We start from the raw sequence: 11,775 nt of genomic DNA, 5'->3' as shown, positions 1-11,775 counted from the left end.
CAAGGGATGATCTGTGTCCCCCTCACACATCCCTGCTTAGATCTGGGAAGAGCTGGGCAGATGTGGAGAGGAGCTGGAGTTCCCCCAGCAGCAAAACAGCTTCAGGAGGTTCCTTTCTGCTCACTCCAAGACTGGCAACCAGTATGAATTGGTTCCTCTCCAGGCTGGGAGTGCATGGGAAGCTTCTCCTCCTGCCCAATACACCCAAACAGCCACCCATTTGGGAACCCCTTCCACTGGGATGCACCAACTTTGAACTGGGAAAGCCCCCCCAAAGCTACTCCCTGAGCAGCCCTGATGCTGAAACCTGCCTTGTGCTTGTGTCTCAGGGTTTCCCTGTGCTGCTGGAAGACCTGGAGGCATCACCCAAAGCTGCTCTGTGCTGGAAGGGGGTGGGCACAGCCATCTGAGCCAAGAGAGACCATTACCCCCAGTTAATTAGGGAGCAACCAAGCTGTCCCCAGTTGCACAGGAGCACCAGCCACCAACTCCCACCACCCAATGGACCTGCCTGGCTCTGTCTGAGCAAAGACCCCCCTGAGAAGCTTTCCCTTGAGCTCCCCAGTCACCCCAGGGGCTAAACACAGAAGGAGTGGAGCAAGACTGGATTTACCAGCCTTCCACCTACTCAGGGCAGCCTGTAATTAAGCCCTGCACATAATGAGGTTGGGGGAAGTTTGGGTGCAGCCAACCCTTGGGAAGTCTTGGATGGCATCATGCTCCTCCCCCCCCTTCCCTTCCCTTCCCTTCCCCCCCCTAAATTCCCTGGGGGACCCACATAAAACAGGGAGTGCCAGGACACATTGTCATTCCCAACCTGCTCTCTGGCACCCTCTGAAACTCCCAGCAAGATGCTGAAGACTTGGATCCTCCTCTTTGGGGCAGGAATCGCCCTGAGCTGTGTGATGGGCAGTGAGTAAATGCAGCTTTGCTTTGGCACAGGGGCTGAACCCTCCAGGGTGTCCCCTGGGAAAGGGCTGAGGGTTAAGGGAGGGGGAAATAGAGAGTGCTGGGGGTGCTGCCAAGTGCCAGGAGCTCAGCTGGAGCAAGGCAGAGGGTTGTGGAAGCAGCAGAGCTCAGGAGGGGACGTGGTGAGGGATGTTTGCATGCTGGAGGGTGATGAGGGTGGTGTATCAATCCCTTGGGTGGGTTTGAGGCTTTCCCCAGCCTTTAGTGCCAGCTGTAAAGTGCCTCCTGGTGCATCCTGCTGTGCAAACCCACCTGCCTTGGGGTCCTCCATCCTCCCACACTGGGAGAGGACAAAGGGATCTGTTATCCCTGATGCTCTCCCCACAGTCCCTCTGTGGCTGCTGGAGCTGAGCAGCCCTGCAATCACAGCAACAGAGAATCAGAGAACCATTGGGGTTGTTAAAGCCCCCTTGAAGGTCTTGGAGTCCCCTCACCCTACCAAACCCACCACTAACCCCTGGCCTTCAGCACCTCAGCCCCATGGCTTTGCAATAGCTCCAGGGATGACTGGACATGCAAATGGAACTTGGGTGTTCTGCCCTGACTGTGGCTGTCAGGAGAGGAGCCAGGCTTGGAGAGAAAGGTCTCTGTGTCTAAGGCAGCTGCTGGCTCATGAGCATCAGGGGTTTGGCTCCTGGGTAGCTGGGATGCTGCATGTCACTGGGGTGTTCCCATTGGCATCTTCTTGCACAAAGGGGGAGCTGCTTGCAAAGGAGGGAGTTTTATCCCTTCTGATGCTGCAAAGGGGCTCTGGGGCTGCCCTGAAAGCAGGAGGCTTTGCCATGGTAATGCCAGGGATACCTGGGCTTACCCTCAGCAAGTTCCCTGATGGCACCAAGCCAGGAGGAGTGGGCAAGAAGGCCAATGGCATCCTGAGGGGCATGAAGAGAAGGTGGGAAGCAGATCAAGGGAGCTTCTTCTCCACTTCTGCTCTGGGGAGGCTTCATCTGGAGTCCTGTGTCCCCAGTTTGAGGCAAGGAGCTGGTGAAGAGGAGCCAGTGAAGAGCTCCCAAGATGCTGAAGGACACAGCCCAAGTTGTCCTCAGTCAAAGAGCTTGTCCTTGCCCCAAAAGCCTCAGCAACCCCCATGGGAAGGGGGAGATGCTGAGCTGCCTCCTCTAAGGGTTGTGTCAGGCTCCTGGCCCCAGCTGAGTCACTACCCCAGTCTCAGGTCTTTGCTGGGACATGCTCCAGCAGCACGTGCCCAGCACTGGGAAGGTCTCAGCAGTGACTTATGTGTGAGCAGTTCCTGCCTTGCACAATCCCCCCCAGCATTGCTGCTCCAAAAATGAGCCTGGATGAGTGATTCAGGCTGACTTTGGGAGTGAGAAGGATGCTGTTGTAGGGACAGGGAACAGCTGCCAATCCCATTTTGGAGCTCCAGACCTGGCTGCTCTATTACATCAACCAGCAAGACCAGGGTGTCAGGACACTCCAAGCACTACTCAGCACCCAAAGCATGGGATGCTCCTTCCCTCTGCAGCCCCTCCTGCTTCTCTCTGCCTCAGCACAAGCAAAGGTGCAAGTAAAGACACACCAAGAGCTCCAGCAGCATCTCAAACAGCCCTTTCCCCCTCTAAAGTGGATTTACAGAGGAAGACCCAGTGGAGGAATCAGCTGTGTGGCCCTGCCAGGGTTGGTTGAATTGGCTGCTGGGGTGATGAGCTTCTCCCTTCCTCCCTCTCCAACACATTGAGCCTGGATGCTGTGATTCTGAAGAGCACAAAGGACTTGCTGAGCACCAGAACAAGCAGCTGAGGTGCAGAGGAGAAGGGAAGCAGCCTGACAGCTTCTCACCAGCAGTTGCCCCAGGACATGTTTCACCTGCTGCAGGTTGGAGACAGAGGCAGAGCCATGGGTGTTTAAGAAGATGGGTGATTGCAGGTTGGGGTGAGAAAGTCCCTCCCTTTCCTCTGGGGATCATTTGGCAGCTTGGTTGAGACATGGCATCTTGTTCTGATGGTGGAGATGGCCAAGTCCTTGGCTGGAGCTGCCTCCTTTCCCATGGCTCCTGCTCAGGAGGGTGAGGCATCAGTCTCTGGGTTGTCTCTTGGTCCATGGCAACTTGATGCCAAGTGCCCCTTGTCCTTCTGAGATGTGGCACAACCTCAAGTGCCACCTGAGCTCCCTCCCCTGTGTATAACCAAGCACATGCTGGACAACACATCCACTACATGAACAGCTCAGCAAGCAGTTCCCAGTTTGCCCAGCACCCCAGAAAGGGCCATGGCTGGGTTATAAATCAGGGTGGCAGGAATGTGACACTCCTGCCTGCCTGGTGACAGCAGGACCTGGGGCACTGCTGCTGGGCATGGCATTAAAAGGCTGAATCAGAAGGAGCAATTAATGGTGGGGGAGGCAAGAACATGCTTCAGGGTGTGAAGTGGCCCCTGAGGTGGCTGGAGCAGAGTGACCCATGGAGATGTGACCCTGCCAGGGGGCTGCAGAGAGCTGGGGCTCAGGCTCTGCTCCTGAGGGACAGCACCAGAGGAAAGGGGCTGCAGCTGCCCCAGGGGGGGTTGAGCTGGGAGCTGAGGCTGAGCTTTCCCCCTGAGAGGGGTGTGAGCCCTGTGCCAGGCTGCCCAGGGAGCTGGGGCAGTGCCCAGCCCTGGAGGGACCCCAAAGCCATGGGGTGAGGTGCTGAGGGCTCAGTGCTGGGCTGGGCAGGGTGAGAGGAGACTCCAGGAGCTTCAAAGGCTTTACCAAGCCCAACAATCCTCTGGTTCTTGGTCCATCCTGAGCATCCAGCTGCCCAGAAATGCCACCCCTGAACGCTGATGAAGGATCCCAAACAGCTCCTGGTGCTTCAGCTGCTGCCACGAGCAGAGGCAGGAGGTTGTTCTGCCTGGGGCAGAGAAGTTTGGTCCATCCCCAGCACCAGCCTTGTTATTTCTCTCTCCCAAAGACCTTTACACAGCCCCTGACTCCTGTGAGGGCCGTTGTGAGGAGCCCTACAACGACCAGGACCAGTGTCACTGCCACAGGGACTGCCAGAGGCACCACAACTGCTGTGAGGACTATCACAGGCACTGCAGCCAGGGTGAGCAGCCCCAGCAGGGACCAGGGGGCTGGGGAGAGAGGGAGGGAGCTGCCTGCAAGTGTGTCAGCTCCTGGGAAACCCCCCAGCCCATATCTCCATCCCCCTGAGCTCCTTTTCCTTGCTGCAGGTGGAGAATGGGCTGAGGAGGCAGCTCATGGCCGTGGTGAGTAGCTTCAGCTCCTGGGTTAAGAGGGATAAACCAGTGTCAGGCTCAGTTTCCCATCCTTGACCTCAGGGCAGCTCACTGCTCTGCCTCTCAGCTCTTTGGGGTCCATGGTACTGGGGTTGGGGAGGGCTGGGACAACCCAGCATCCCTTATCCTCTGTGCTGAGCACCTCCCAGCATCCTGACACTCACCCATTGGTCATGAGCCCACATCTGGGATGTTGTGGTCCCTCAGCTGCAGAAGGACAGGGAGCTGCTGGAGAGAGCTCAGCACAGGGCACAGAGATGCTGCAGTGGAGCATCTGCCTTGTGCTGAAAGGCTGAGGGAGCTGGGGCTCTGCAGCTTGGAGAAGAGGAGCCTGAGGGCTGAGCTCAGTCATGTTCACAAGTGGCAGGAGGCTGGAGCCAGGCTGTGCTCAGGGATGGCCAATGATGGGACAAGGGGCAACGGGCACAAGCTGCAACATCAGAGGTTCCAGAGACACACAAGGCAGAATTTGTTCCCTGCTGAGCTGAGGGAGCACTGGCAGGGGCTGCCCAGATGGGCTGTGGAGCCTCCTGCTCTGGAGACATCCCAAACCCACCTTGGCCTCATTCCTGTGCCCCCTGAGCATGAGGAACCTGCTTGAGGGGGCTGGAGGAGCTCTGGAGCTTCCTTCCCACCCCCATCCCTGTGTGATTCTCTGGTTGCACTGGCACAGGAGGAGAAACTCCTGGCAGGGGCTGCCCAGATGGGCTGTGGAGGCTCCTGCTCTGGAGACATCCCACCCCAGCTGGATGAGTCCCTGTGTGCCCTGCTCTGGGTGCTGCAGCTCTGGCAGGGGTTGCACTGGCTGAGCTTCCCAGCTCCCTCCCAGCCCTCACCAGCTCCTGCCTCTCCTTGCAGAGGGTTTCTCCAGAGCCCAGGATGCCATCACTGACCAGGAGCTCCTGAGGGTCTCAGAGCAGCTTTATGAGGCAGATCACAACAAAGCCCAACCAAGTGACATCATCATCAACCCCCAGTACCAAGCCTCCCCTGGTGAGACTGGTGACCAGGAAGATCACTCCCCACAGCCGTGAGTGTGGCACCCTCAGGGATGGGGGGGGGTGACCCAATGGCCAGGGGCTACCAGAGCAAAGCCCAGGCTTGCAGGGCTGGGTTTGGAGGGCTGGAGGCTGCTTTTACACCTCTGAGTGCAGGATCTGCTCCCTGCCAGGCTCTACAAATATGTCAATGAGAAGCTCTTCACCAAACCCACCTACAGCAGCTTCATCAAACTGCTGGACAACTACCAGAGGGCAACTGGGAGGGAGGAGGATGTGACAGCAGAGGAGCTGAGGGAACAGGACAACTTCCTCAGGGAGGTGATGGAAACTGAGCTCATGAAGAAGCTCTTCACCTTCCTCCACCAGAAAAGTGAGTGTGGGGCAGTGCAGTGCTGAGCCCCTCAGGGATGAGCTCCCTGGGAAGCCAAAAGGAGCATCCCAGCTGGGTGGGAGATGAGCTGAGGGGATGCCAGGAGTGTGCTCAGGTGGCCAAGACCAAGGGCAGCCTGGATTGGGTTCAAATGAGTGTGGGCAGCAGGAGCAGGGCAGGATTGTGCCCCTGGGCTGGGTGCTGGGGAGGCTGCAGCTCCAGGGCTGTGCTCAGTGCTGAGCCCCTCACTCACTGCCACAGGGACACTGAGGGGCTGCAGCAGGGCCAGGGCTGGGGAAGGGGCTGGGGCACAAGTGTCAGAGGGAATGGGGGTGCTGAGGCTGGACAAGAGGAGGCTGAGGGGACACAGCAGCACCCTCTGACACTCCCCCACAGGAGGCTGCAGGGAGCTGGGGCTGTGCAGGGGCTGTGGCTGCAGAAAGGTGCCCAGAGCCTGTCCTCAGCCTGCTGGGGCTGGATATTCAGTGTGTGTGTGTCCTGTGAGTGGGTGCTGGGGCTGTGCTGGGGGCTGAGCAGCAGCTCTGAGCCTTGAGGAGCCCGTGGCTGGGGCCAAGCGTGGCTGGGCTGGGAGCATCGTGCTGGGAGGGAGCAGCCGTGGGAGCAGGAGGCTCAAAGCTGTGCCCAGATGTTGCTGCAGACACCCAGGTGCCACATCAGGCCTCATCCTGCTGCTTGGGGAGCCAAGGGGCTGAGGGGTGCTGAGGCTGGACAAGAGGAGGCTGAGGGGAGCCAGCAGCACTCTGCAGCTCCCTGCCAGGAGCCTGTGGCCAGGGCTGGCTCAGGCTCTGCTCCTGAGGGACAGCACCAGAGGAAAGGGGCTGGAGCTGCCCCAGGGGGGGTTGAGCTGGGAGCTGAGGCTGAGCTTTCCCCCTGAGAGGGGTGTGAGCCCTGTGCCAGGCTGCCCAGGGAGCTGGGGGAGCCCCCAGCCCTGCAGGGACCCCAAAGCCCTGGGGTGAGGTGCTGAGGGCTCAGTGCTGGGCTGGGCAGGGCTCAGGGCTGGGGCTGCAGCAGCTTCAGGGGCTTTTCCAGCCCAGTGCCTGTGGTTCCATGACCCTGGAGGAGCAGAGCTGTGCCCTCACCAGCACTGCCTGCAGGAGGAAGGGTTGATGAGCTCCTGAGGGACTGGGTGAGGGGTCAGAGCATCCCTTCCCCTGCTTCTCCCCTGCTCCCACCCCAGGCCACTGCTCCCTCCTCTCCCTCTCTCCCTGCAGACCGTTACAGCTCCCAGCAGGAGTTTGTTGCTGACCTCAAGGAGATGTGGTTTGGGCTCTACTCCAGAGGTGCTGCCCAGAGGGACTCCAGTGGCTTCGAGCACATCTTCTCAGGTGGAGCAGCAACAGGCTGGGCTGGGGACACTGGGCAGTGCTGGGCTGGGGGCACTGGGGGGACTGGACAGTGCTGGGCTGGGAGGGACTGGGCAGTGCTGGGTTGGGGGGACACTGGGCAGTGCTGGACTGGGAGGACTGGGCAGTGCTGGGTTGGGGGGACACTGGGCAGTGCTGGACTGGGAGGCACTGGGCAGTTCTGGGCTGGGGGGACTGAGCAGTTCGGGACTGGGGGCACTGGGCAGTGCTGGACTGGGGGCACTGGGGGGACTGGACAGTGCTGGGCTGGGAGAGACTGGGCAGTGCTGGACTGGGGGACTGGGCAGTGCTGGGCTGGGGGCACTGGGAGGACTGGGCAGTACTGGGCTCTGGGGGCACTGGGCAGTGCTGGGCTGGGGGCACTGGGAGGACTGGGCAGTGCTGGGCTGGGGGCACTGGGGGCACTGGACAGTGCTGGGCTGGGGGCACTGGGCAGTGCTGGACTGGGGGCACTGGGAGGACTGGACAGTGCTGGGCTGGGGGCACTGGGCAGTGCTGGGCTTGGGGAGGACTCACCCAGGGCCTCACTTCTGTTTCAGGAGAGGTGAAGAAAGGGAAAGTGTCTGGATTTCACAACTGGATCCGTTTCTACCTCTTGGAAAAACAGGGTCTGGTCAACTACCTCAGCCACAACTTCGATGGGCCGGTGAGTTACCCCAAACCCTCCCCAGTGGATGCAGGAGGAGCATCACCCTGCCCCATGGCATCACCCTGCCCCATGGCATGGCACTGCCCCAGGACATGGCACTGCCCCATGGCATCACCCTGCCCCATGGCATGGCACTGCCCCAGGACATGGCACTGCCCCATGGCATCACCCTGCCCCATGACATGGCACTGCCCCAGGACATGGCACTGCCCCATGGCATGACACTGCCCCAGGACATGGCACTGCCCCAGGACACTGGCATGGCCCAGGACACTGGCATGGCACTGCCCCATGGCATGGCACTGCCCCATGGCATGACACTGCCCCAGGACATGGCACTGCCCCAGGACATGGCACTGCCCCATGGCATGACACTGCCCCAGGACATGGCACTGCCCCAGGACACTGGCATGGCCCAGGACACTGGCATGGCACTGCCCCATGGCATGCCACTGCCCCATGGCATGACACTGCCCCAGGACATGGCACTGCCCCAGGACACTGGCATGGCCCAGGACATGGCACTGCCCCATGGCATGGCACTGCCCAGGACATGGCACTGCCCCAGGACACTGGCATGGCCCAGGACATGGCACTGCCCCATGGCATGGCACTGCCCCATGGCATGGCACTGCCCCATGGCATGGCCCAGGACATGGCACTGCCCCAGGACACTGGCATGGCCCAGGAAAGGTGATGCAATGAGCAAAACCAGGGGCTTCCCAAAGCACAGGGCAGAGGTTTGAGCTTGAGGAGAGCGACAGGAGGGAGAGGAGAGGGTGTGAGGAGGGAGATGGACTCTGCTTGAGCCCCAGGCAGAGGCTGATCCCCCAACTCCTTCTCCTCAGTGGGACACCTACCCTGACGTGCTGGGGCTGCAGTTCAGCTGGGATGGCTTTCACAAGGAGGTGGGCTCTGCCTTCATTGGCTGCAGCCCCGAGTTCGAGTTTGGGCTCTACACCTTGTGCTTCATCTCACGGCCTGGGAGGGCGTAAGTAGCCCTGCACCCCTCTGTGTGTGCCCCCTGCACCCCTCTGTGTGTGCCCCCTGCACCCCTCTGTGCCCCCTGCACCCCTCTGTGTGTGCCCCCTGCACCCCTCTGTGCACCTCTGCACCCCTCTGTCTGTGCCCCCTGCACCCCTCTGTGTGCCCCCTGCACCCCTCTGTGCCCCCTGTACCCCTCTGTCTGTGCCCCCTGCACCCCTCTGTGTGCCCCCTGCACCCCTCTGTGTGCACCCCTCTGTGTGTCCCCCTGCACCCCTCTGTGCCCCCTGTACCCCTCTGTCTGTGCCCCTGCACCCCTCTGTGTGTGCCCCCTGCACCCCTCTGTGTGCCCCCTGTACCCCTCTGTCTGTGCCCCCTGCACCCCTCTGTGTGCCCCCTGCACCCCTCTGTGTGCACCCCTCTGTGTGTCCCCCTGCACCCCTCTGTGCCCCCTGTACCCCTCTGTCTGTGCCCCTGCACCCCTCTGTGCCCCCTGCACCCCTCTGTGCCCCTGCACCCCTCTGTCTGTGCCCCCTGCACCCCTCTGTCTGTGCCCCCTGCACCCCTCTGTGTGTGCCCCCTGCACCCCTCTGTGCCCCCTGCACCTCTCTGTGCTCCCTGCACCCCTCTGTCTGTGCCCCCTGCACCCCTCTGTGTGCCCCCTGTACCCCTCTGTCTGTGCCCCCTGCACCCCTCTGTGTGCCCCCTGTACCCCTCTGTCTGTGCCCCCTGCACCCCTCTGTGCCCCCTGCACCCCTCTGTGTGTCCCCCTGCACCCCTCTGTGCCCCCTGTACCCCTCTGTCTGTGCCCCCTGCACCCCTCTGTGTGCCCCCTGTACCCCTCTGTCTGTGCCCCCTGCACCCCTCTGTGCCCCCTGCACCCCTCTGTGTGCCCCCTGTACCCCTCTGTCTGTGCCCCCTGCACCCCTCTGTGTGCCCCCTGCACCCCTCTGTGTGCACCCCTCTGTGTGTCCCCCTGCACCCCTCTGTGCCCCCTGCACCCCTCTGTCTGTGCCCCCTGCACCCCTCTGTGTGCCCCCTGCACCCCTCTGTGCCCCCTGCACCCCTCTGTCTGTGCCCCCTGCACCCCTCTGTGCCCCCTGCACCCCTCTGTGCCCCTGCACCCCTCTGTGTGCCCCCTGCACCCCTCTGTCTGTGCCCCCTGTACCCCTCTGTGTGCACCCCCTGCACCCCTCTGTCTGTGCCCCCTGCACCCCTCTGTGTGTCCCCCCTGCACCCCTCTGTCTGTGCCCCCTGCACCCCTCTGTGTGTGCCCCCTGCACCCCTCTGTGTGTCCCCCTGCACCCCTCTGTGTGTGCCCCCTGCACCTCTCTATGTGTACCCCCCTGCACCCCTCTGTCTGTGCCCCCTGCACCCCTCTGTGTGTGCCCCCTGCACCCCTCTGTGTGTCCCCCCTGCACCCCTCTGTGTGTGCACCCTGCACCCCTCTGTGTGTGCCCCCTGCACCCCTCTGTGTGCACCCCCTGCACCCCTCTGTCTGTGCCCCCTGCACCCCTCTATGTGCACCCCCTGCACCCCTCTGTGTGTGCACCCTGCACCCCTCTGTGTGTGCCCCCTGCACCCCTCTATGTGTACCCCCCTGCACCCCTTTGTGTGCCCCCTGCACCTCTCTATGTGTACCCCCCTGCACCCCTTTGTGTGCCCCCTGCACCCCTCTGTGTGTGCCCCCTGCACCCCTCTGTGTGTGCACCCTGCACCCCTCTATGTGTACCCCCCTGCACCCCTCTGTGTGTGCACCCTGCACCTCTCTATGTGTACCCCCCTGCACCCCTTTGTGTGCCCCCTGCACCTCTCTGTGTGTGCCCCCTGCAACCTTCTGTTTGTATCCCTCTGTCTGTACCCCCTGCACCCCTCTGTGTGCACCCCTGCACCCCTCTGTCTGTGCCCCCTGCACCCCTCTGTGTGCACCCCTGCACCCCTCTGTCTGTGCCCCCTGCACCCCTCTATCTGCACCCCTCTGCCTGTACCCCCCTGCACCCCTTTGTCTGTCCTGTCTGCACCCCTCTGCCTCCCTCTGCCTGCATCCCTCTGCCTCTACCCCCCTGCACCCCTCTGTCTGTCCTATCTGCAACTCTCTACACCCCTCTGCCTGCACCCCTGTCTGCATCCCTCTATCTGCACCCCTCTGCCTCCCTCTGCCTGCACCCCTCTGCCTGTCCTGTCTGCAGCTCTCTGCATCCCTCTATCTGCACCCCTCTGCCTCCCTCTGCTTGCAGCCCTCTGCCTGTCCTGTCTGCAGCTCTCTGCACCCCTCTATCTGCACCCCTCTGCCTGTCCTGCCTGTGGTGATGGGGCTGAGGGATGGAGCAGGGCTACAACACAAGCTGTGTCCCCACAGGTGTCACCTGAGCCTGGATGGCTACAGCCTCAGCATCCAAACCTACCCCTGGACCAAATCCACCTACGGCCACGGCAGGAGACACATCGCCACAGCCTACGTGATCTCACCCTGAGGCTGGGAGGAGTTTAGGGAGGGAGGGAGCCCAGCCCCATGGTCTTCCCACCCTGGGCTGCCCCACACCAGGAGCCCACAGCAGTGGGCAGCACTGATCCTGCTGTGGGAGGCAGACAGGGGCAGCACAGGGTGCAGGGATCGTGTCCTGCACGAGGGGATGGAGGCAGCAGCCCCAGCTCAGCCCCAGCTCAGCCCCAGCTCAGCCCCACTGAGCTCCTGGCTTGCAGCAGGAGAGCAGAGGGAAGGGAGGGGTTTGCAGAGGGAAGGGAGGGGTTTGCAGGGGAAAGCAGGACCCTGGAGTGAAATAAAGACTGGCTCTGGATGGAGAAGTGTCTCATCTGCCTGTGCAGGGGTTTATTCTCAGCAGCTGCCCCTGCCCAGGGCTTCTGGGCCAGGATTGGGCAGGTACTGGCCCAAGGGTGGGTGTTGGGACCTCATAGGGGCTGGCAGGATGCTCTGAGGGCTACCAGGATGTTCTGGGGGCTACCAGGATGTTCTGGGGGCTACCAGGATGCTCTGAGGGCTGGCAGGACCCCCTGAAGGCTACCAGGATGCTCTGAGGGGTGGCAGGGTGCTCTGAGGGCTACCAGGATGCTCTGAGGGCTACCAGGATGCTCTGAAGGCTACCAGGGTGCTCTGAGGGCTACCAGGATACTCTGAGGGCTACCAGGATGCTCTGAAGGCTACCTGGGTGCTCTGAGGGCTACC

At 61.8% G+C, this 11,775-nt stretch overlaps 1 protein-coding gene across 1 annotated transcript; it reads left to right on the top strand.

Moving 5' to 3' along the window:
- Positions 1–801: 801 nt before the first annotated feature.
- Positions 802–11,065, top strand: ENDOU (endonuclease, poly(U) specific). The gene is made up of 9 exons (XM_062015643.1): positions 802–912; positions 3,875–4,009; positions 4,137–4,172; positions 5,061–5,232; positions 5,374–5,573; positions 6,806–6,919; positions 7,498–7,604; positions 8,456–8,598; positions 10,951–11,065. Exons 1-9 carry the CDS (start codon positions 852–854, stop codon positions 11,063–11,065), a joined length of 1,083 nt encoding a protein of 360 aa, XP_061871627.1. The 5' UTR covers positions 802–851.
- Positions 11,066–11,775: the final 710 nt, after the last annotated feature.

This window comes from Colius striatus, chromosome 26, assembly GCF_028858725.1.
Source record: "Colius striatus isolate bColStr4 chromosome 26, bColStr4.1.hap1, whole genome shotgun sequence".
Lineage (NCBI taxonomy): Eukaryota > Metazoa > Chordata > Aves > Coliiformes > Coliidae > Colius > Colius striatus.
Note: the sequence above shows the minus strand (reverse complement) of the source record. Positions and strands in the feature narration are given on the sequence as shown.

Excerpts from the sequence above, each read along its gene's own strand:
- ENDOU (XM_062015643.1), top strand. The coding sequence starts at position 852 with ATGCTGAAGACTTGGATCCTCCTCTTTGGGGCAGGAATCGCCCTGAGC. Across the intron at positions 5,574-6,805 it reads CACCTTCCTCCACCAGAAAA|ACCGTTACAGCTCCCAGCAG; the intron begins GTGAGTGTGGGG and ends CTCTCCCTGCAG. Across the intron at positions 8,599-10,950 it reads ATCTCACGGCCTGGGAGGGC|GTGTCACCTGAGCCTGGATG; the intron begins GTAAGTAGCCCT and ends GTGTCCCCACAG.